Source organism: Lactuca saligna, chromosome 2, assembly GCF_052625555.1.
Source record: "Lactuca saligna cultivar CGN05327 chromosome 2, ASM5262555v1, whole genome shotgun sequence".
NCBI classification, from domain to species: Eukaryota; Viridiplantae; Streptophyta; class Magnoliopsida; order Asterales; family Asteraceae; genus Lactuca; species Lactuca saligna.
Genome location: NC_136418.1, coordinates 83,021,185 through 83,044,561, shown reverse-complemented (window position 1 = coordinate 83,044,561; position 23,377 = coordinate 83,021,185). Strand labels below are relative to the sequence as shown.

At 39.1% G+C, this 23,377-nt stretch overlaps 2 protein-coding genes across 4 annotated transcripts; one reads left to right on the top strand and one right to left on the bottom strand.

Annotated features, from left to right (window-relative positions):
• Positions 1-14,306: 14,306 nt before the first annotated feature.
• LOC145031117 (CBL-interacting protein kinase 32-like) lies at positions 14,307-18,007 on the top strand. Its single transcript, XM_078979616.1, has 15 exons — positions 14,307-14,577; positions 15,038-15,218; positions 15,344-15,406; positions 15,497-15,568; positions 15,700-15,807; positions 15,913-15,993; positions 16,081-16,134; positions 16,219-16,344; positions 16,453-16,542; positions 16,649-16,771; positions 16,854-16,964; positions 17,066-17,179; positions 17,312-17,368; positions 17,448-17,522; positions 17,769-18,007. The coding sequence occupies exons 2-15, from the start codon at positions 15,048-15,050 to the stop codon at positions 17,841-17,843; spliced, it is 1,320 nt and encodes a 439-aa protein (XP_078835742.1). The 5' UTR covers positions 14,307-14,577; positions 15,038-15,047; the 3' UTR covers positions 17,844-18,007.
• A 463-nt stretch (positions 18,008-18,470) lies between these two features.
• LOC145031116 (GCN5-related N-acetyltransferase 6, chloroplastic-like) lies at positions 18,471-21,048 on the bottom strand. Of its 3 annotated transcripts, none has more exons than XM_078979614.1 (9): positions 20,677-21,048; positions 20,014-20,236; positions 19,875-19,927; positions 19,736-19,778; positions 19,454-19,525; positions 19,261-19,365; positions 19,009-19,168; positions 18,833-18,931; positions 18,471-18,757 (listed from the first exon to the last, which is right to left on the bottom strand). In XM_078979614.1, exons 1-9 carry the CDS (start codon positions 20,802-20,804, stop codon positions 18,744-18,746), a joined length of 897 nt encoding a protein of 298 aa, XP_078835740.1. In that variant the 5' UTR covers positions 20,805-21,048; the 3' UTR covers positions 18,471-18,743. The 3 variants fall into 3 exon arrangements, with proteins under 3 accessions (XP_078835740.1, XP_078835741.1, XP_078835739.1); XM_078979615.1 differs by having other exon boundaries at positions 18,862-18,931; XM_078979613.1 differs by having other exon boundaries at positions 18,855-18,931; positions 20,677-21,047.
• Positions 21,049-23,377: the final 2,329 nt, after the last annotated feature.

Genomic DNA, 23,377 nt, shown 5'->3' with positions numbered 1-23,377 from the left:
TGGCATTATGGAGAAAATATGCCATGCATGAATGTAAAAATCAAAGCTTTACGTGACACTCGATCCTTAGGAGACTAGATATAGAGTTTGGAGTGGTGGATCTGCCTTAAAACGTATGAATGAGAATACAGACTTAATGGACTCGCCGAGTCAGTGAGCTGACTCGACGAGTCGGCTAGGATTTTCCTCGATGAGTCTGGACATGGGTAACTCGACGAGTTGATGAGACAACCTGACAAGTTAAGTTGGATTTTTGTGATGTTTCTGAAGGAAAAATGGGGACTCAGCGAGTCACATAGATGCACTCGGCAAGTCAGGTCAACATAGACTATTGACTCGATTGTTGACTTCTGTTAACTTTAGGGTTTGGTCAAGGCAGGGATTATGGGGACCATGGAGGGGAAATATGGTCTTTTACCCATTCCACGAGTTTGAAAGAGAGAATAACTTAGTTGATTTAGAGTCGTGATTTAAATGTTAATTAGATATAATTATCTTATGTGTTAGGTGGAGGCTAGTTCGAGATTCGTGTACGAGATTATTACTTGCTTGCTTACGAGGTGAGTCCTCTCACTATACTTACCTAAAGTGGTAATCTTTGTGGGACCGGAGGGTCTTATGTGTTTACATTGAGTATTGTGATATCCTTCATTATGTCTTTGTGATTTATAATGTGTATTATTTTGAGCTTACTGAGTTAGGACCGGAGGTTCCACCCGAGTTGTGGGACTAGAGGGTCCCACTGAGACACATTGACCGGAGGGTCTTATTTGAGCATAGCCATGAGAGGATAATGAGATATGTATGGTATTTAGGGGAACTCACTAAGCTTTGTGCTTTCTGTGTTATGTGTTTCAGATACTTCTCAGGATCACGGGAAGGCACCTGCTTGATTGTACACACACGAGTTGGAGATTTGTTTTGGAGGATCCTATATTGTGTTATAAACTACATTTAAACATGTCATTTAATAACTTGATATAAACTGAGGATTTTTGTGATTGTGCTAATGAGATTAATGTGATTTTAAATGAAGATTTTGTTTGAAAATTTACGGTGTTACATAACAATCACTTTTAGCCTTGTAATTGGTGATGTCAGGACTCGATGTATAGACCCGATCAGTTAGATCAAAAAGTTGTTAGAGCCACAGTGGCAAGATAACTAGTGGCAGCTATTGATAGGCAAGAATTTCTTTCGAAAGTCATGTAAGGCAACTGTATAAGAGCCTTTGGCTCAAAAACAGGGTCGGAACCCAATATCACAGGTGAGCGGCAAACGAAATGAGACCGGGGACGTCTCAATGGATTTTGGAAAGTAGCCAGGAGGTAGTTCACTATTTCAGGCCGTTAAGTGTTTCAGACAGTTCCAGTGTTCCGGGTAGTACTCGGTTGAAATGGACCGAAAGGGAGGCCAACACCCAGATATGCTTGGCAGTATTAACGTTATAGGATTTCATGTGTGGATGGGTAACTAATTGTTTGAGTAATGCTAAGTCACTCACAGCGGGATTCAGATATAATGATTCTATATGGCGGGTTGTCAGGGAGCCTGACCGTATTGAGACTTCGGATTTTAGATTGAGTAAATATGACCATGATGAAAGAATTCATTCATCTTTGGGTAGTAGAGCCCTGCAAGGGTTATTATCGGTTACCTTAGGAAGACTGGAGAATACTCGGGATTGTGTCCATGACGCTCAAGTTGTTTGGCGTGATAGGAATGTTAAGGAATGATTTCAAGGACGAAATCTAATTTAAGTGGGGGAGAGTTGTAAAATCCCGTTTATTAAATAAATAAATAGATAAATTTAATAAATGAATAGTAGCCCTAAATACGGAGTAAGTTAGCAAGGCATTGTTGTTGGGGGTTAAAATGTAATTTCTGGATTAGTTTGTAAACAATTTTTGGGGGTTGAGGGTGGTTTGGTAAATTCTGGATTTAAATTGAAATAAAATATTGAAGAGAGGGGCTGAATGGTAAATATTGGATTAAAGTTGAAAATATTTTATGGAGGCAGGGGATAAAGTGTAAGTTTTGGATTTAAATTGAAAACAAAATTATGGGGAGGGATTGATAATGGATAAATGAATTAAAGTTTGAAAGATCACGGGATATACCCGGTGACCCTCCTTTCCCGTCTTAAGGTTAGAACTCAAAACCATAGCACATCCCTTCCCAACCACTACCATCTTCTTTGGGACTTCTCAGCTTCCATCTCCACGCCATAGCTTGAACCACCACTGCACCGGTTACCGACGAAGTCGAGGTCGCAAACCACCATGTCGATACCACCGCAGTGGCTGGTGACGACAACAGGTTTCTTCGAAGACCAACATCGGGGCAGTGTCGTTGTCTCTCTCGGATGTTCCCTCTCTTATTCTTCTTCTGTTTCGCCTTCAGCCACATCGCCAGTGTCGCTAAAGCCGTCGAACGCTGCCACTCCAAGCAACTGTGGTACGATGTTGTTACCGCTCCGACCACCGCTGCCACCTCGAGGGCAACCATGGCGGGTGTGTTTCTACGTTTCTAATACGTATTAGTGTCGTGTGTTGTTGCTACAAGTCTAACGATTGTGTGTGTGTTCTTTTTTTGGTAGGAAATTCACTGCCACTGCTTCACCGCTACCAGCCGTCGTATGGTGGTGACTGTGTGTGTATGTTGTGATGTTATGAGTATGTTTAGTAGAATGATACTTGTTTAAACATTTTTTGCAGAAAGATTGAAGGAAAAACCACCACCACCGTCGTGTGCCGCCGTCGACCACCACTGCCTAAGGTGGCAGTGGGTGGTGCTGACCTAATAAACCCCTAATTGACCTAAAAGCCTAGCCATTTGAATAATTGGCATGTGCTTGGGTTAGAAACCCTAATTAGGGTTTAGAAAACCCTAATTTTGGAAAATGTTAGTTTTGGATTGCAAGGACCCATGTTTGGACTAGTGACTGATGTTATGACTTATGCCGATTCTATTGTATGTTGGATTAGTGGAATAATGGACTTAATGGGTTAAGTCCTTAATGGGTTAAGTGAGAACACCTAACCCTAATCATCATTTCATGTGAAAACCCTAATTGTGTTGGGTTTTGAGTTGGGCCTAGATGTTTGGACTATTGATGGGCCATCCAAGAACAATTATAGACTAGAATATTGAATTGGGCTTTAGGATAAGACCCATTGGAAAGGATTGGGCCCAATTTGGAAAATTGGGCCATAACTGGGCCTTAATGATTATGAGATATTGGACCATCGGATCGCATAACTGCCCAAGCCTACGAGTAATCGCATCGTCATGTGAACAAACTTAGAACCCAGTACGACTTCCGTAAATAGATTGCCCTACAGTCTAAACACCTACGTAGATACAAGAATAGCCCGGACAACTTAGCAAACTACACAGAAATAGAATTAGAAGACTAGGCTTCTCACGCTGGAGAACCCCGGTCATATTCTTCCAGAGATCAACGGATTGCATTGTATGTACCTCAGCTATCGAGGAATCCGTCAAGATTTTCCAGTAGAAATCGTTATCTCTGCCTCGCATAAATGATTTGGTTGAGCAAACACAAGGAAAGAATTACTATCAGAAATGGATCTGATATCCGAATATCACCAGTTCGAGTGTTAGGGAAAGATGTCCGGAAGACTACCTTCCGAACTCGATGCGGACACTTCAAGTCCGTAGTGATACCCCTCGGATAGGACCAATATGCTCATAGTATTCATGAGCTAAATGAGTAGGGTACGTCTTTCTTGCTTGGACCAGTTCGTCATTACTCCATGTAATGACTTACTTATCTACCCTCGTAGTAAGAAGAAAACCATGGGAACATTACCTTCAGAGGTACTTTTCGCAAGTTCCCTAGGCACGAGTTTTGAAATTGAAGAGTCAAATTTCTATGACACACTGTTAGTGATGTGGGAAATTTTGAGTACTCTTACAATTTGTCAAAACCGTTGAGAATTTGTCGAAACTAGAGACGACGACAGTCATTCGCCAAATTCTAGGTCTTACCGACCTACTATCATAGGCCATTCAGAAATCCTCTCAAATTACAGAAATCCTTACGACTTTGACCCAACAAGGGGTGGCCCTTGACTGGGAGGTTGAGAAAGAAAAAGAAACCTTGGAAATTCCAAGTGAGAGACCAAGTTCTTTAGAAAGTCTCACTCTGGGAATGGCTTAATATGCTTCGTAAAGCGAGGTAAGCTAAATCCAAGATAGATAGGACCTCTGAGATTCTTACCAGAATCGGTCCTGTATCTCACAGACTATATCTACTCCGCAAACTCAGTAACGTACAATCTACTCTTCGCGTCTCGATTGTGAAACCATACGTTTCAGGTAGGACTCTTGTAAGTCCAATCGTCGAGATCCTCGCCTTCATATTAGAACCGTAGCGACCCTCGACCGAGAGGTCAAGCGGACGAAGCAACGCCATCGCCTGTTAGTGAAGGTTCGTTTGGATACCAACCGAGAACCCGATTTCACTTAGGAGAGCGAGAACCAATCGTTTAGGAAGTTCACCTAACGACTCGATCACTTCTACCTACTTCCTTATCTAAATTCTAATTTCGGGACGAAATTCACTTTAACAGGGGGATGATGTGACAACCCAAAATTTCCATCATGAGCAAACCATATCAAGCCAATAGAAGTTAGAACAGTTACAATGAAATTCCAGACTTTAGGTATAAGTTTGAGTATTTTAGGTTTAGCACTTAAGGAGATATCAGAAGAGTGGATGCACTAGGGTTTTGTGCAACACTGTTATTCCAATACTCTATGACATTAGAGTTCATTCCGGGAATAAAATATTTTCTGCCAAAAATCTCAGGACTATATATAGAAATCTGAACCATAGCATTCATTAGTTGCATTTCCAACTAGAGAAAAGCCGAATTCTCTCTCACGGATCTTCGGGTTTTTATCCCAAATCGTGAGCACCTTTCTCTAGTTGTATTATATGGGTTATAATGTGCTTAATAACATCAATTTCATAACTAAACAACTAGATTCGGGAGTTTACCGCCCAAGAACACCTTAGGGAGTAAACTCCTAAAAAGATGCCTAGTCCTTCCCCCGTGATTTGTAACTACCTTAGGCTTGTATGCTAGTGTGTATATGACTAGAAAACATCAAAATCGGATCAAGACCCCGAGATTTGGGAGTTTACCGCCCAAGAACACATGGAGAGTAAACTCCATTTTAAGGGCCAAAAGTGTGCCCAATGTACCTCAAAGCCTTGGAACTCAACATAGAGACTACCATTACATGTTTACACCACCAAAACAATTAAAAATCAAAGCTAGAAGTGAGTTCACGGCCAAGAAGGTTCTAGGGTCGTGAACTCCATGTTTTTGTGCTAAAATGCCCTAAAAACACCCCTTAAGCCAAGAGACTAATTTGGGCATATACCTAAATGATTTTAGGACCAGCTAACACACTTAGAACACCAAGAGTAAGGTGTTCATGGCCCAATAGGTTCTAGGGCCGTGAACTCCATAAAATGGGGCCAAATGGTGCCATAAACTCTTCTAAAGCCAAGTACAAAAGCCTAGTTTTATTCCTAGTGAAATTAAGGACTTGAAAACACCATAAACATCCTCCTAAGGGAGATTACGGCCATAATCTCCAAGGGATATGGTCCTAGGGCTGTAAACTCCTCAAAGGAGTTAAAAGGAAGCCCAAACACTTATTTAATCCTGGAAGCAATTCACCACTTGAGTTGTAATAAAGTTAAGCCTCATTTCGTGACCCAAGATAGAGTTTACGACCAGGAGTTGTAATAAAGTTAAGCCTCATACAAATAGTGTCGCCAGATCTTGAGGGCGAAAACCACAGCCCCCAACTCCAGATCATGGGTGGGATATCTCATCTCATGAGGCTTCAACTGCCTCGAAGCATACGCTATCACATGACATCTCTGCATAAGCACCACCCCCAAACCCGATATAGAGGCATCACAGTACACCACAAAATCCTCCATCCCTTCCGGGAGTGCAAGCACCGGAGCCTCGCACAATTTCTGACGAAGTGTATCGAATGAGGATTGCTGCTCCGATCCCCATGAAAACGTAACACCCTTCCGGGTCATCCTAGTAAGTGGCACGGCGATCTTGGAGAAGTCCTTGATAAACCTGCGATAATATCCAGCCAAACCCAGAAAACTCCTGATCTCGGTGGGCGATCTCGGCACCTCCCACCTCAACACCACCTCAATCTTGGCCGGGTCGACCAATATCCCTTTCTGGTTAACAAGATGCCCGAGGAACTGGACCTCTCGTAACCAGAAATCACACTTGGAGAACTTGGCATACAGTCTCTCTGATCTCAAAACCCCAAGAATCTCCCTCAAATGTTCCTCATGCTGATCCCTAGACCTCGAATACACCAAAATATCATTGATGAATACGATCACCGACCGATCCAGCATCGGCCGGCACACCCGGTTCATAAGATCCATGAACGCAGCCGGGGAATTGGTGAGCCTAAAAGGCATCACCACAAACTCATAATGTCCATAACGAGTTCCGAAAGCAGTCTTCTGGATATCTTCCTCTCGAACCCTCATCTGATGATACCTCGACCTCAAGTCAATCTTGGAGAACCAAGATGCCCCCTGCAACTGATCGAACAGATCGTCGATCCTAGGTAACGGATACCGGTTCTTAACCGTCAACTTGTTCAACTCCCGGTAATCGATACACATCCGGTGCGAACCATCCTTTTTCTTGACGAACAAAATCGGCGCTCCCCAAGGTGAGCTACTCGGTCGAATGAATCCCTTTCCCAACAGTTCCTGTAGCTGCGAGGATAACTCCTGCATTTCCGGTGGAGCGAGATGATAAGGCGCCTTGGCGATGGGCGCCGCTCCCGGAACCAAATCGATACGAAACTCCACTTGCCTCTCCGGAGGCACACCCGATAACTCTTCGGGGAACACATCCGAAAACTCGCATACAACAGGAACGTCATCAATCGAATTGGGCCTCCCCGCGGCCACTCGAGTATCCATCACATAGGCTATGAATCCATTACAACCCTGCTGCAAACTCTGCCTTGCCCTGGAAGCCGAACAAAACTCCGACCCACACCGGGTCCCTTCGCCATAAACCGTAAGCACTCCCCCACTAGGGTCTCGAATCGTCACCAGCTGTCTCTCGCAGTCAATGACTGCTCCAAATTTACTCAACCAGTCCATGCCCACGATAACGCAGACATCCCCCATAGCTATAGGAACCAAGTCTATAGGGAACTCGACCCCAAAAATCTCGAGCACGCATCCTCGAATCACCTCAATGGCGTATACCGCTTTCTCATTTGCTATAGAAACTCGCAGGGGTCGACTCATCACCTCCCGATCAATACCGATGTGCTGGCTAAAAGCCAACGATACAAAAGACCGACTCGCACCCGAGTCAAATAACACCAAAGCAGGCACAGAATTTACAAGAAAAGTACCTACACATATCATAATATAAGCACAATATCTCAGTATAAAGGTAAATACATGAAAGAATACATACCGGCTACGACATCAGGCGCCACTCGGACCTCCTGCGCAGTCAACTGGAAAGCTCTCCCACGAGCCTTCGGAGCCTCGGCCTTCACTGGCCGAATCTCGGTAACCCTAGCAACAGGCGGAGATCCCTGGCGAAGCTGGGGGCACTCGGCCTTCCGATGGCCGGTCTGGTTGCAATGAAAGCAAACCATGAATCCCTTGGGGCAATCCCTAGCAATGCGCCCCTCTTGCCACACTTGTAGCAAGCACCCGATCGACATGCCCCCTCGTGACCCTTGCCGCACTTTCCACAAGTACGGCCCTTCTGACCTCCGGATCTCGAATCGGCGGACTTGGTCCGCTTGGCTGCCGGCTGAGACTGAGCCGGCCGCCGATCCACCTGTTGAGACTCGGCCTTTTCCCTGGCCTGGGTCTCCAACTCGATCTCACCCTTCCTAGCATTCGCCTGAAGCTCAGAAAAAGTCTGATATGACGAGTTCGATACGAACTCTCGGATATCCCTCCTCAGCACTCCCAAATACCGACTCATCTGAGCCTGCTCCGTGGACACCTGCTCGGGGTAGAACATCGCCCTCTCATGAAACTTCCGCGTGATCACCGTAACAGAATCATTACCCTGCTTGAGGGTCAAGAACTCCTGAACCAACCGTTCCCTCTCCACCTGGGGAACGTACTCGTCTCTGAACATAGCAGTAAACCTCTCCCAAGTCACAGCTGAAACCTCTGCTAGAGTGAAGTTCGCCGTCACGAACTTCCACCAATCCTTTGCTCCCAGACGGAGCTGGTTCAAGGCGAACCGAACCCTCAGATGCTCTAGACATGAACAAGTGTAGAAACATCCCTCGATATCAGCAATCCATCTCATCACAGCGATCGGATCTTGCGTCCCATCAAACTCAGGTGGCTTCGTGTTGCTGAACTCCCGGAACAACAACGAGTCACCTCCCTGTGGTCTAGCAGCGGCCACAGCTGCGGTAGCTACAGCGGCGGCCTCAGTCAACGCGGCGTACCGCTCATCAAATGTCTCCATCAGTGTGGTCTTAATAGACCCAAACATCTCCGGAATCTCAAAGCTCCTCATCAGTCACACTACTCGTACCAGGTCTGTGGCGTGGTCCAACCATGATGTCTCTGAAATACAACATAAAAATATCAAAGACTCTATCGGGCATAATCGCACTCGATACGCAGTCCTACTTAGTCTCCGATACCCAGGGATTCTTACTTGGGCTGCCCACTGACCCGGTGTCTTTAGTAGTACGGGCCCAATACTACCAACTACACCGCGTCAGTATTCACCCCAAGTCCTCCTCCCCAAGCCCCGAATCCTGTGTACTCTATTTCTGCCATGCACTAGATACCCTCTCACTCTCAAAGCACCTCATAGAAGCAGGTTTCCCTAGACTAAGGCATCAAAAAATCAGGCCACTCTAGTCCTAATATCTATACCTAGTCTACTAGCATGCGTATCATATCATATCATATCTCATAACACATATTGTAAGAGTATTTTGAGGATTTTACCGTTCGGGCGCTAGCTGACTGTACACACTCCTTCTTCTTTGGTTGTTTCAAAATCACTTATCAAGTTTTATTGATTTATTAATTAAAATTTTCTCAAATCCCCGGTTTGAGTTCAGTTACGCCCGAAGGTGTACCCGAATCCCTCAAACCAAGGCTCTGATACCAACTTGTAACGATGTAAATTTTAAACCAATTTTTCATTTTTTTTTACAAACATCAAAAACATCGAGTAATAATTTAAGTTCCAATGTAAACAATATTGTCACAACCGATTACATAACAAAGATCACAAAATAGTTTTCCCCGAGTGTGTGTACGATCACGCCAGCACCTTCCCACGGTCCTCGCTAGTACCTGGAACACATAACACAACAACTGTAAGCATAAATGCTTAGTGAGTTCCCCGAAATACAACCTACGCACATACGCCTTTCCAGGCCCTGACCTTCCGGTCCATGTGTCTCAGGGGACTTCCGTCCCGACTGGGTGAACCTTCCGGTCCTACCCACGTCAACCTTACGGTCCATTTTACAACGCCTTCCGGCCCATAACATATTCGCCTTCCGGCCCATAATATAATGCCTTCTGGCCCATATCAAGCATATCATACATGGCACATATAACGAATAAATTATCACACATAACACATATATCTCATAGCATATCCGACCTTCCGGTCACACAGTCAAACCCTTCCGGGTACAGTATAGTGAGAAGACTCACCTCGTATATCTCGATAGCTCGCGAACCTTGGAAATCACTCGTACGCGAACCCCCGAGCTATAGTCCTCCTATAACATCATATATCTATAATTAATACTTGTGCCACTAAGGTTGACCATCCCTATCAAGTCGACACTGGTCAACTCTGGTCAACAGTCAATGGTCAATTTGACTGGACTCGGCGAGTGCACTAGAGCGACTCGGCGAGTCTACGCATTTTCACCATCTCGCAAGGATTTCCCCTTGATACATCGAGTGCTTCCCTAACTCGACGAGTTCCACCTGGTCATGAATCACGGGGCCACCGCGACTCAACTCGCTGGGTCACAAGGACAACTCGGCGAGTCTCAACTCGACTCGTTCCACCTGTCAATCCCTCTCTAACTCTCTGTGACTCACTGAGTCACCCATAACTCGGCAGGACTACTCACTGGGTGGTTTTAAGGACAATCTTCAAGCTACTCGTCGAGTGTGTTCTTCAGACTCGGCGAGTCCATGCCATGCATCAGCTAAAACTTGCTTCTACAGTTAGATCCGTTCCATACACACATAGATCTGGCCTTCCCAAGCTCATTTATCATGTAAAGTCTCAGTCTTGGCCGCCATGCAACACTTACAAGGCTCTTTTTGGGGAAATAACCTCTAATATGGCAACCCTAGTCTCCAACTCAAAAGAACGGACATAAAGCATATCATTTGGGGCCTTCTGGACCTGCTAAGGTCCAGATCTAGGTTCCGTATCTCAATGGGACCTTTCACACTTCAAATACAAGTCAAATAAGGCAAGAAGAAACCCTAGATTTGACATATCAGCCAAAACACGAAGATTAGCCCTGAAAGTTACCTCAAGAAGCTTCCCTTGATGAAATAGAAGCAGATCCAAGCTCCCCAACTCTTCTAGCTTGATCTTCTCCTTCCTTTCTTGCAACAACACACAAATTGGTGAACAAATAGCCTCTTATCTCACTCACAAGGACTCTCAGCTTCTTTGGTGCACTCAAGGCTCAAGGTGGCCGAAATGAAGGGCCATAAGGTCCTTTAAATAGGGCTTAGGACCAAAAAATTAGGGTTTCATTAAACAGCGCGGACTCGCCGAGTCCATCCCTTGGACTCACCGAGTCCAGACGCAAACCTTCGTCCAAAACCGCAACCCGACTCGGCGAGTTCAACCTCCAACTCGCCGAGTCCCTTCACAAAATACCAAAAATATGAAATTAAAGATACCTGGAAATCCGGGCTGTTACAACATATGTCTTCAAATGTAATTAGGATCATTGCGTGTGTCTAAAGTCTTCACTTGACACCAAGCACTTGTCCGATCCTTCCTTACGACACGGTCCGTTCAATTCCAATCAATTACTACAGGTGAGTTCATACCCCTTAATCAATGTTTTAACTGTTTTTAAATGTTTTAGGGAGGGGGGATACAAGTAGAATTATGCTAGTTACTATATCAATCACATGTGATTAGTAAGCAGCATTCAAATGATTGGCTACTCATTAGCCATTTTACCAAACAGTTTCCTTCAAATGATTTTCATAAACATTTTATATGATTAAAACTCCTTGTTAAGTTGTACACTTTACTTTGTACGCTTCATTTCAAACTCATTTACAGTTGTTTTACATACATTTTCAATACTTACAATTCTTATACATACAAATTCTTACATACAAATTAAGACACTAAAATACTTATGATCTCACCAGCTTCAACGCTCATACTCGCTTTCAAAATTACTTGTATCCTCAGGTTATCCATAGACAGGTACCGATGCAAGGTTTAGAGAAGATGGTGCTCGTTCAAGACTCATCTTTCATTTTGATTTATACTGTAGTGTCTATTATAATTTGACAGAACACACTTATATTAAAATTATATTATTAATGCAATGGATGATGTTGTTGCTTGTTTACTACTTTTCATTGTTGTGATACTGTACATGACGTCCTCCGCCCTAGAACGTTTCCGCCGTTCTTGGTTTTGGGGTGTGACACTAAATCACCAAAATGCTTAAGAATCACTCAAATGGAGGCTTATGGTCGATTTCTAGGGTTTAGAGGGATGGAGACTAAAGATATTAGAGTTAGGTTATGAGATAAGGAGCTTAAATAGGGTCCAAGACCTTAAAATCGGGTTCATGTCTGATCAACGTACATATGGTATACCCAGCGTACTCCGAAGAACATTCGCGACCACCCCTAGTCAATACGCCCAACGTACTCCAAAGTATGCCCAACGTACTTCCTTCTTCACTAGTACGCCCAACCTACGCTTTGTGTACACCCAACGTAATTGGCTAAGCCTAAAACCCCAAAACTTCTGAAGGTCATAACTTCTTCGTTATAAATCCGTTTCCGATGATCCTTATATCCACGAAAAGGTAACGAGAAACCCTACACTTCTATCAAACTTATTCCTCCTGAAGCCCACTCGAACTCAGATCCAAGATTCATGAAAAGCCCGAACCAACACCTTTAGCAATACATTTGGGCTCAAAAGCACAAACCAAACTCTTTTATCACACAACCTACCTTACCCACATCACAAAAGGGCCTAAGCCTTTCTCTTTAAAAGCCTCAAAACCTTCTCATACTCGGATTAAGGTCCACGGGCCTTAAATCATAAAACTATCCAGAACAGGATGTTACAATATCTCATAGTAGCTGAGTGTGGGTGGGGCCCGTATCTTATAGTAGTTGAATGTGGGCATGGCCCGTATCTCATTGAGTGTGGGCGGGGCCCGTATCTCCTAGTAGCATGATTATTTGTATGGTATATGGTAGTTTTGGGCGACCCACTAAGCTTTGTGCTTACAGTTTTCAGTTTTGGTTTTAGGTACTTTCAGTAGCAAAGGAAAGAGCTCGGGATTTGTTCAGCTTGGGATGTTTATACTTTGATATATTTGACAAATGTTATGATATTGTTTGAGATACACGACTTATGATTTTTATATGATGAATGATATTTATGGTTTTATTAATGACTTAAAATGGAAATTTTAGACTGTATTTTTGAGATGTTACAATATATATATATATATATATATATATATATATATATATATATATATATATACACACACACACATGAGGGTGGTGGTGTGTGTGTGTGTGTGGGGGGGGGGGGTCCTTTATATGTATTTTAATATTTTCTCATGTTTTCTAGGGTGCTAGTGATCCTAAATGGATATAAATTTTTCTTTTCAAAAATTTGTGTGCTTATATGATCATTTTACTATTAATGTTGACGAATTCAATATGCCACCACACTACGTGCGTTGTTTTATTGTAACTAAATACGTCAATGACATAAAGCATGTTGATAACGACTTTAAGATTGCTCCACGATTAATAACAACACAATTGTTCTAACAAATGATGAAGATGATTATATAGTCGAAGATGAATATGAATCTTTATCTAAGATTTCTGATTATGAATGAGAGCTATCAGACCAAGCGTTAGAGGGATCATATATTGATTTGATACCATCAAAAATGTCAACAATGGTAATTATAATTTTTTATTTTGCTAATTTATGTCAAACTTAAACTTTATGTGTATTACAATTGGTTTTTGTAATATACATATCGTGTTTGTCATACTAAAGAAAATGATGGTCTTCAAACATGTATATCTACTATCAATGATGTAGAGGATGAACGATGTAAGAATATATAGGTTAATTATTATTATTATTTTTATAAAGTTTGCTTATGGTTTTTTAGTATGTTTCTTATTATTGTGATTGATATTTCAATTAAGTTGGACATGGTAATATTCACGATTATATTTGTAACACGCTTACCTCTATCTGTACTTTAGAAGATGTTAAAGACATTCAAGTAAGTTACAACATATTGTTTATATTTTCTATTTTGCTTACGATATGGTAATATTTTTACTTTCCCTGTTAGTGTCAACTTATGTTTATTTTTCATGATTGTTGCTGTTGTGTTTGTATTCTTACAATTAGGCGGCTTCTGTTGTTGTAGAAGTTGATTTTCAGAAAAATTGTGGCTCGAATCCTCAATAGTACGAACAAAACGTCGATTTTCATGAGTGTGAGGAGTGTATTGATGATGATATTCCTACTCAACTTTAAATATACTAATCATTACGTATCACTTTTCGTTTTTAACTTAATTTTATTTTGTTTCATTGGTTGTTACTCGATTGCTATGGTTTTTATTTTATAGTCTTTTTATGTTTTTTTCATTAATATGTTGTTTATTTATGTAGATTATTCATTCTACAATGCATTCTAACAATTTATATTAAAACAATTAATTTTTTTATTACACTAGTCAACCTTCCATCGAACGGATCTAAGACCGACTAATATACGTTTTGATATCAATTATAGATATTTATTCACGTAAGTGAAGTGTGAGTGAAGGAATATTCTATATATATATTCTGAGAGAGAGAGAGAGAGAGAGAGAGATCAAATAATCAAATGTATTATTTAAAAGCTGAAACAGATCCACATACATACAACCACACATGGGACCCGATGTGGCGGGTGTCAGCGCATATGTGGATGGTGTTGGACGGCATGGTGACTCTTGTCTCTGAAGATCATGACCCACATGGATCCCTCCGCAAATTTGCTCGATTTGCTTCACCAATTCTTCATCATTTTCCTTTTAGAGATAAACAACGACATCAAACGCTGCATCTTCGATTATCTTCTTACCTAACAAATCATACTTCCCAACCTTCGTCTCTTGTCTACCATCAATCCATCATTCAAACTTTTTTCTACTGCTCTGCTCCATCTCAATTCCTCTGAATCCAGGGTATACTCTGATCCATTTCTCCCTCTTTCAGTTTATCTACGCATGTATTTGTTGTTTGCTTACCATATGAACTGGAATTTTAATTTAGTTGCTTTTAGGTAACTGTTCTTTACTCGCATAAGCTGGGGCACTGGATCTACTCATTTTCATTAGTTTTTGGTTCAAATTGAAAGTCGAGACCATGAACTAATAATAGAGGGATTTATCATTTATGATATATATATTTCTTGCATTTAGTCCGTCTTTTAATTAATCACGAATTGCGTTTTAACTCTTAAATTACGCCAACTTTTGTTTAAAATTTTTAACTTCTGCAATATCGAAGGATAGAGAATATTGAGTACAAATCATGAATGTGACTTGGCATGGTTTATAGCAGGTTTTATAAGTGATTTACCAGTTTCTTGCATGTGTGAGTATTATATGAAATCCTGATGCAAGAATAATGTTTTGTTTTCAGATAAGAAAGAATGAATCCTCCCAAAATCAAGCGTAGAGTGGGTAAATATGAAGTGGGAAGAACAATTGGCGAGGGAACTTTTGCAAAAGTGAAGTTTGCTAGGAATTCTGAGACTGGGGACCCTGTAGCTATCAAGATCCTTGACAAAGAAAAAGTTGTTAAGCACAAAATGGCTGAACAGGTTACTTCATTTCCTTAACATTTTCTATTTTTAAGTCAAAAAGAAAGACACATAAAAATATTAATACTTATAAATCAAATTTCATTCTTTTACTTCCTTTCTTATGTATTATCTTGGTGATGCAGATAAAAATGGAAATAGCTACTATGAAGTTGATAAAGCATCCAAATGTTGTCCGCTTATACGAGGTCTCTCTCTCTCTCTCTCTCTCTCTCTCTCTCTCTCACACACACACACACACAGAGAGATTAAGGCTTAACAGTTTTTTGTTCCTTCAGGTTATGGGGAGCAAGACCAAGATATTTATCGTATTGGAGTTTGTCACAGGAGGGGAGCTTTTTGATAAAATTGTAATTCACTAATCTTTATAAACGTATCTTTTTTTTTTCCAGATTATTCGACATTGTTCATGTTCAAACTGCATCCCCAAATTTATGGGGGTAGAAAGAATATATCATAATGTTAAAGTTTAATTATGAAGGTGAACCATGGAAGGATGCATGAAGATGAAGCCAGAAAATATTTTCAACAGCTCATCAATGCTGTTGACTATTGCCATAGTAGGGGTGTTTATCATAGAGATCTAAAGGTGGTGAAACTTTAGTTGCATCTTTTATAAAATTCCATTTCAGCTTCTAGTGTTACTAACACTAGTGCATATTGATTGATATCCTTTTGTATTTATATCCTGCAGCCTGAAAATTTGCTTCTAGATGCTTCCGGAAACCTGAAAGTTTCGGATTTTGGATTGAGTGCCCTTTCTCGACAAGTTCGGGTAAATATGAGAGATTGTTGATAGGAAGCATTTGAATTTATAATCCATGTAATGTTTGTCCTAAAATTTTGAAGGTTTATTTTACAGGATGATGGTTTACTTCACACAACATGTGGAACTCCAAATTATGTGGCACCTGAGGTGTTAATTTTACAATTTACAATTTACACCCTGTTTCTTTCCCTTAAGCTTGTGCATTACTGATATATTATCCTTTATTTTTAGGTGTTGAATGATAGAGGGTATGATGGGGCGACTGCAGATTTATGGTCGTGTGGAGTCATACTCTTTGTCTTGCTTGCAGGTTACTTGCCATTTGATGATTCTAATCTTATGAACCTATATAAAAAAGTGAGCATTATATATATTCATATTAAAATAGCATGATGTCCTTTCTGTGATCATATTGTAATTAATTAGTTTGTGTGTATGTGTGTGTGTGTGTGTGTGTGTTTCTAGATTGGGGCTGCAGAGTTCACTTGTCCTCCATGGGTCTCCTTTAGTGCCATAAAGTTGATCACTCGCATATTGGATCCCAACCCCATGACTGTATGAGTTTCTATTTATTTTGTATTAACAATAATATATTACTAGTTTTCATATTTAATTATTAACCAAGTCACAAGTCACAACAAATTTTTATTTTCTTTGGCAGCGAATAACAGTGCCTGAGGTTTTAAATGATGAGTGGTTTAAAAAAGGTTATAAACAACCTGAATTCATAGAGAAAGAAGAGACAAACTTTGATGATGTGGAAGCTGCTTTTCAAGATTCTGAAGTCGGTTTATTTTTCAACATGTAGTTATTACATTAATTGAGTGAGTTTGTGTGGGAGTTGATATATTTTGTTTTTACAACAGGAGTATCATGTAACAGAAAAGAAAGAAGAATCTCCAGCTGCCATGAATGCTTTTGAGTTGATTTCTATGTCTAAAGGGCTCAACCTCGGGAACCTTTTTGACACGGATCAGGTTAATACTTGATTTTTTTTTTTGTAGGATTTTAATTATTTATATTTCTGAATATATCTTTTATTGTATCACTGAACTTACTAGGGTTGTTTTTTGGGCAGGGATTCAAAAGGGAGACAAGATTCACATCAAGATGCCCTGCAAATGAGATTATTAGTAAAATTGAAGAAGCTGCAAGACCTCTTGGTTTTGATGTGCACAAGAAAAACTATAAGGTCAAAAGAAACAAGTTTCTTTTTGAATCTAATTAAGCTATATATATCCTTTTACAAATTCACTCTCAAAATAATTTATCAAATGACACTTAATCCTGAAAGTTAGGTTTTTTTTTTTTATTCTTACCTCAGTTAAGGCTTGAAAACATCAAAGCTGGGAGAAAGGGAAACCTTAATGTTGCTACAGAGGTATCATGATTGTCATGATATATGTGTAATCAAGTAATTATGAATGATTTTGACAAAATATTTGTTAATTTTTTACTAGGTATTTCAAGTAGCACCATCACTTCACATGGTTGAGGTTCGAAAAGCCAAAGGAGACACTTTGGAATTTCATAAGGTATGCTTTCTTTTCTAGACTGAAAATGACCATTTTATCCATACATTCTAAAGAGAATTTCACACTATTCATTAATTTTGGAAATGTTCAACAATTTTAACTTGAGTTGAATCCTGTTTGGAGGAAAAAAGAAGGGCAAATTGGTAAAAGGGTTAACTCATAATGCCCATCAAGTAAAAATGAAAGGTATATAGTGTGTTCAAGGAAAAAAATCTTTTGCTCATGTTTTGTTTATTTTTGTTGCAGTTTTACAAAAGACTTTCAAGTAGCCTGGATGATGTTGTTTGGAAAACAGAAGAGGATATGCAAGAAGCCAAGTAAAAAATTTGGGCATTTTATTCTCCTTGTTATGTTGTGTCATTAGCTTGTATTATTGCACAAGTTTTGCGTGTAGATAGACATGTTGCCAATTGTTTGTTTGATAAATAGTTAAAAATACAAGTTGTAAAATCTCTATTTTTAATTCTTTTTTTCCCCTTTAAGAAGTTGAAAATCAACATTACACCTTCAGAGTATCTCATTATTCCAGAGTTGATTTTTTTTAGGTCAAATGAACATAAATTGGACTACATTGAGCATTGTCATGTTTACTTCTTCCTTCTGTTGGGAGTGGACTTAGGTCATGTTTTTATTCCATTAAAGTGTTAGTTTTATAAATGGTGTTTATTAAATATTTGAAAAAATGATTTGACATGTTTGAGAAATATCAAGGAAGAACAAAAGACCCCAATTTTTCTAATTTTCTCCATCAAGTTTCTTTCTACCTTAAGTCACAAAACATTCACATTCACATATAGCTTATCAGATTAAATGATTGTTTCTTTTTATTACCAAACGCACCATCTAAATATAGGAGCTTGAATATGAGTAAACAACAATGCCACCTATCAAGACTTAACTGTATTTATGAAGTCAAAAAAGTAAAAAGGCAAGTATTTCTCAGCTCAATTATCAACATCTTCCTTCTTTTGGTGGATTTTTGTATTCTCTATTTTGAGATTGAAAAAATCAAGGAAAGATTTATGACATCTCAAAAATGCTTATCGTAACACCAAGAAGAAAAACTATTTACATGTATGTATGTATGTATGGTATAGTCACAAGTGAATCTACAATGTAGAACAAATCCAACTCCTAGCTATATACAACTAAAGAATGTCAGTAACTCCCAAAAGTCAATTCACTTCCATCCACATTAATAGCTGCCCCTCATTTGATGCATCATTTGTAGCAAACTGCAAAACAGCAAAACATATCCCAACTTCAATCAAACAATAATAAAATCTAATACATTACATATATATATTTACCACATGAGTAAAAAGTAAAAACCTCGAACCCCGCTTTTTTGTAGAGTTCTTGGGCAGGTTTGTTGCCTGTGGTTACATGAACAAATAGTTTCTTCATACCTATAATGAAATTGATTCAATGGAAGTTAATAACAAAATAAAAGATGATGTACGAATTTTATTAAAAAAAAAGTGACCTAGAGATGTTGCCATATGAATGGCCAGGTGTAACATATTTAATGCAATTCCACGACGCCTTGCGTATAATGCCACAACAACATTTGAAATGTAGGCATACTTGTGTGCATCATCTGGTTGTTTACATGCTAACACACCCACTGATTGCTTCTTTACCTCCTGTAATAAAACATAACATCAATTTTTCACTTCCTTTTTAACAAATTAATGACAATACTGTAATTTACTATGAGATGGATGGATTAATATACCCCAGGATATGTCTCTCCTTGTAAATATTGTCGGATGCTCAAGTCCATTGTTCCAACAATACTGTTCAACACAGTTCTTTTCACATTTTTCACTTCCTTTTTAACCTGAAATGTCAAAAGTCTACATGATTTCTACTAGATATATCATATCATATATGTATAATGTGTATAGATTTTCTTTAACAAGACTTACAGCAACAAGACAGAAGCACTGCAACAAGTTCCCATCCTGTCCAGAACATCTTTTCTTCAAAGCTTTGTACTCCTGCACAAAGAGAAAGAAACGAATTAATGATTTAAACAAAAGAAGTATCTCATATGTAACTTTAAAGACCAAATAATTTATAAGGCATTTGGACTTGAATTAAATTAACTCGATTGGTCAGTTTTGATTATGAAACTTATGCACTTTGTATTCTTCATAATCGATCATTACTTGCTATGCTATCAAAGAATCATTGTCTGAGGTTGTTACCTGATCAGAATACTTCATTTTAAAATTTTGAGCGTGTCTGAAGCTGCAAATTGGACATGTTAAGATCTATTACCTAAGCATTTAGAAAGGTAGGAAAAGAAAAAAAGATAAAATGCTAATTTTCCAAGAAATTACTGACTTCTTGTTGGATGAGGCTTCCCATTGAGCTTCTGCACGCAGCCATGCTGCCATCTGATACGTGAAAAAAGCAGTTTCAGAAAATTAAGTCATATGAAGAGAGGATGTGATGTAATGACTATAAGAAAAGGAAAACGAACCCAATATTCTTCATTCAATACTGCTTCACGAGCAATGTAATGACCAAAGCTACGCTTTTGCATGCCAAGATATTCCTCATCACTGAGTTGAAGTCGGGTGAAAATCAACTCAGGAACCTTTGAGTCATCATTACTGGAAACAGCTGGGTGTCTAATGCTTTGAGTATTATCCCAATGGCTCTCAAGGGTTCTACAACGGGTGTATGAAATTGGGAAATTCTCCCTGAAAGAGAAAACGATGGATCAGATATAGGTTATAAACAGAAAGAATCTTGGTAGATCATGGATTTAGAAATAAGAAACAGAAGAATTGGTTAGGTTATTCATACGGTGTCCTTTAGTTACACCAAAAATCGAACAGGGTTCTCTTTGTATTACTTTGGAAGATCGATTTGATAGATAGGAGTATAGGACGACTAACATTTATTGCTATATACTTCATTTGATCAATTTCAGTTATTCCGGATCTTAAAAATCATTGGAAAATGATGTTGCATTACGAAACAACACTATTTATGTAAGGATAACTCGACTTTCTGTGATTAAATTGATATCAGTCGATTAATATTCTAAAATGAGGCGAAATCAAAGAGTCAAGAAAAGAAATGAATATGCAAAGAAAAAAACATCCCAAATTAAGATCGAGAATGGAAGCACAAATACCTAAACAGGTTTACCACAAGAAGAGAATCTTGTTTCTTAGTGCGCTTGGAGAAGATCAAAATTGGTTGTCGAGCTTTGAACTGAGGGATCAAGCTCCCATGTAATAGCTCCATTTTCATTCCAATCATGAACGGTTACAGAAAATTTCTTGTTTAACCAACTGTAAGAACGAGAAGTCACGCCGATGCATGCTCTAAGATCACGGAAGAACTAGTAATTGGTTTGGGAACAACCGACTTGATTTATAACAGAAAAATCAACCAGTAACTGAAAGAATCGAAGCGGCAACTACCGTGATCACGAAAGAGGGAGGGTTTGAAAGCGAGGATGGATTATACAATAACAAAAACGCAAAGCTTTCTAATTTCTAAATAAAAAATGGATAAATTACACGAATCGTTCTTGTTGCTAAAAAAACATATTTTTTTAAAAAATTAATTCGTCTCTCTATTTCATCCTTAGCATTTTTATTACAATTTAGTCAACAACTAATTTTTCAATGTTTTTTTTTTTTTTTTGTATGGTGGATTAGTGGTTAGCAGTTAGGGGTTGTTTAAAGGGGGGTCGAATCCAAAAAATTCAATTTAGCATGTTTGATATTATGTTTAAACTTCTGGATTCAGTCCATCAAAAGTGAAGGATTCGGTCCCCTCTTCCCTAAAGTAAGATTCGGTCCAAGGTATGAACAAAACCCCATTTTCCTGTTTTTCACACACACGCTCCCCACAAAAACGATAGAAGCTGATCCCCTCCCCTGCTTGGCGCGTCAATGAGTTTTTTTTTCTCGAAAATGATGCTTATGTTCTACAATTGCTTCATTGAATGCCTCCACAAGAAGAACATCCATTAACGACTGTTGCTATCAAGTTCGACTGTTGCTTCCAATTCTAATATGTTGATCGACGGTCAGGGGCGATTCAATCAGTTTGGAAGCTCTAAGCTAACCAAAATTTTGAGGCCCTTTGGCATTTATTCGGGCTTCGGATGGCAATAATAAATTAAAAGTTTATAAATAGTTGAGATGAAGCCCCTGATTCATATTTTCTTTTACACATGATTATTTGTGCAACCTGAAAATTTTTTACTTTTAAAGCCCAGTTAATCAACTCAACTGAGTGTCAAACTCATTAGTACTGAGTTCTAGCCCGGTTAAAGGTCATTCTAAGGAGTTTTGAGCCTAATACACTTAAGGAATAAGTGTTAGAAAGTACCTGCTAGACCCACAGTGTCACAACTAGGAATTTGGTGCCTTGTAAACATTGAACAACGATAAAAAATGTGAACCAACAATGTGAAAGCATATATGATGCTTATTCAATAACAACAAACTTCCATCAAACACCTTATAAGAGCACATCAAATGGTCAACCAAAGTTTGGAAGCCCTAAAAATCCTGGTTTAAGTCCATTATGGACTAGGATTTCCTTATTGGGCCTAATGGGCCAATAAGCTTCCAATTTGACTATATTGGGCTTAGAACTCTTAAATGGGCTCTAATTGGACCCACCTTCATTTATTTTAACATTTTGGGCCATATTGGGCCTAGAATGAAATAAAATACTTTAATGGGCCTTATTGGGTCACAATAAATTTAAATAAGCCCTAATGGGTCATAAAAATCATACTTTGATTTATTTGGGGCCAAAAATCATCTAAGTGAATCATAAGATGGGCCTAAGAGCAAAAAGTCCAATTTTCTTCTTTCCCCTCTCCTCTTCTCGACCCAACTACTCAAATGGAGGAGAGTTGACTTTTGCTTGCCACATCATTTTTATTTTGTGGATAAATAGGTATTACAGTTCAAACATCCAAGCCCTCTCTCATATTTCCATGCAACCTCACCTCTTCTTCCCCCTCTTTCTTTTTCCTTTGGTCGAGAGTCTCCCAAACACACACACACTTTACAACAAAACTCTCTCTAAATCACTCAAGACTCATCCCTTCTCCTTCATCCAAAATCTCAAAATTTTGTTTGTGTTCAAGAGGATTTCACAAGATAATCATCATCCTTTGGTAAGTTTTCACATTTCTAAGTTATAAAACTCCTCTCTCATGTAAGATCACTCATTCTAAACAAGTTTTTGGTGATCATACTCCTATAAAACTCCTTAAGTTCGAGATCTTCCAAGGAGGATTGCTAAGGCCAAGTTTTCTTCATTTATCCCTTATAAATAAAAAACAACAAGCAAAGGTGAGCTTCATACCCCTCTCTTTTCGGTTTTCATATGTTTTATGGGGGAGAATACAAGAAAATGTGTCGATCTATGTGTATGTGTATGCTATGTGTGATTTTATGCATATATGTATGATTTTATGTGTTTTTATGATAAACATGTAACTAAAAAGGGGTGTTAACTCGAGATCTATGACATAAGAAAGTAAACAAACATGATCTAAGTTATTTTACACCAAACAAGTCAAGAATAATAACTTATAAGATTGTGTTAAATATACCTTAACATAAAACCCATTTTTGGGCTTAAATTGTCAAATATACAAAAACTTGGGTTAAAAGTTGCCAAATCACGGTTCCTTCAGGGTTAAAGAGTCAAAACAGATAAAATAATTGTTTTTATGAACATTAAAATTTTCAAGGACTTGAAATGTAAATTTTTGGCTTAATGGGCTAATTTTGGGCTTTTCGGCCCAAAAGGCCCAAAATTGTGAAAAATGACATTTGGAAGGGCTGAAATGATAATTT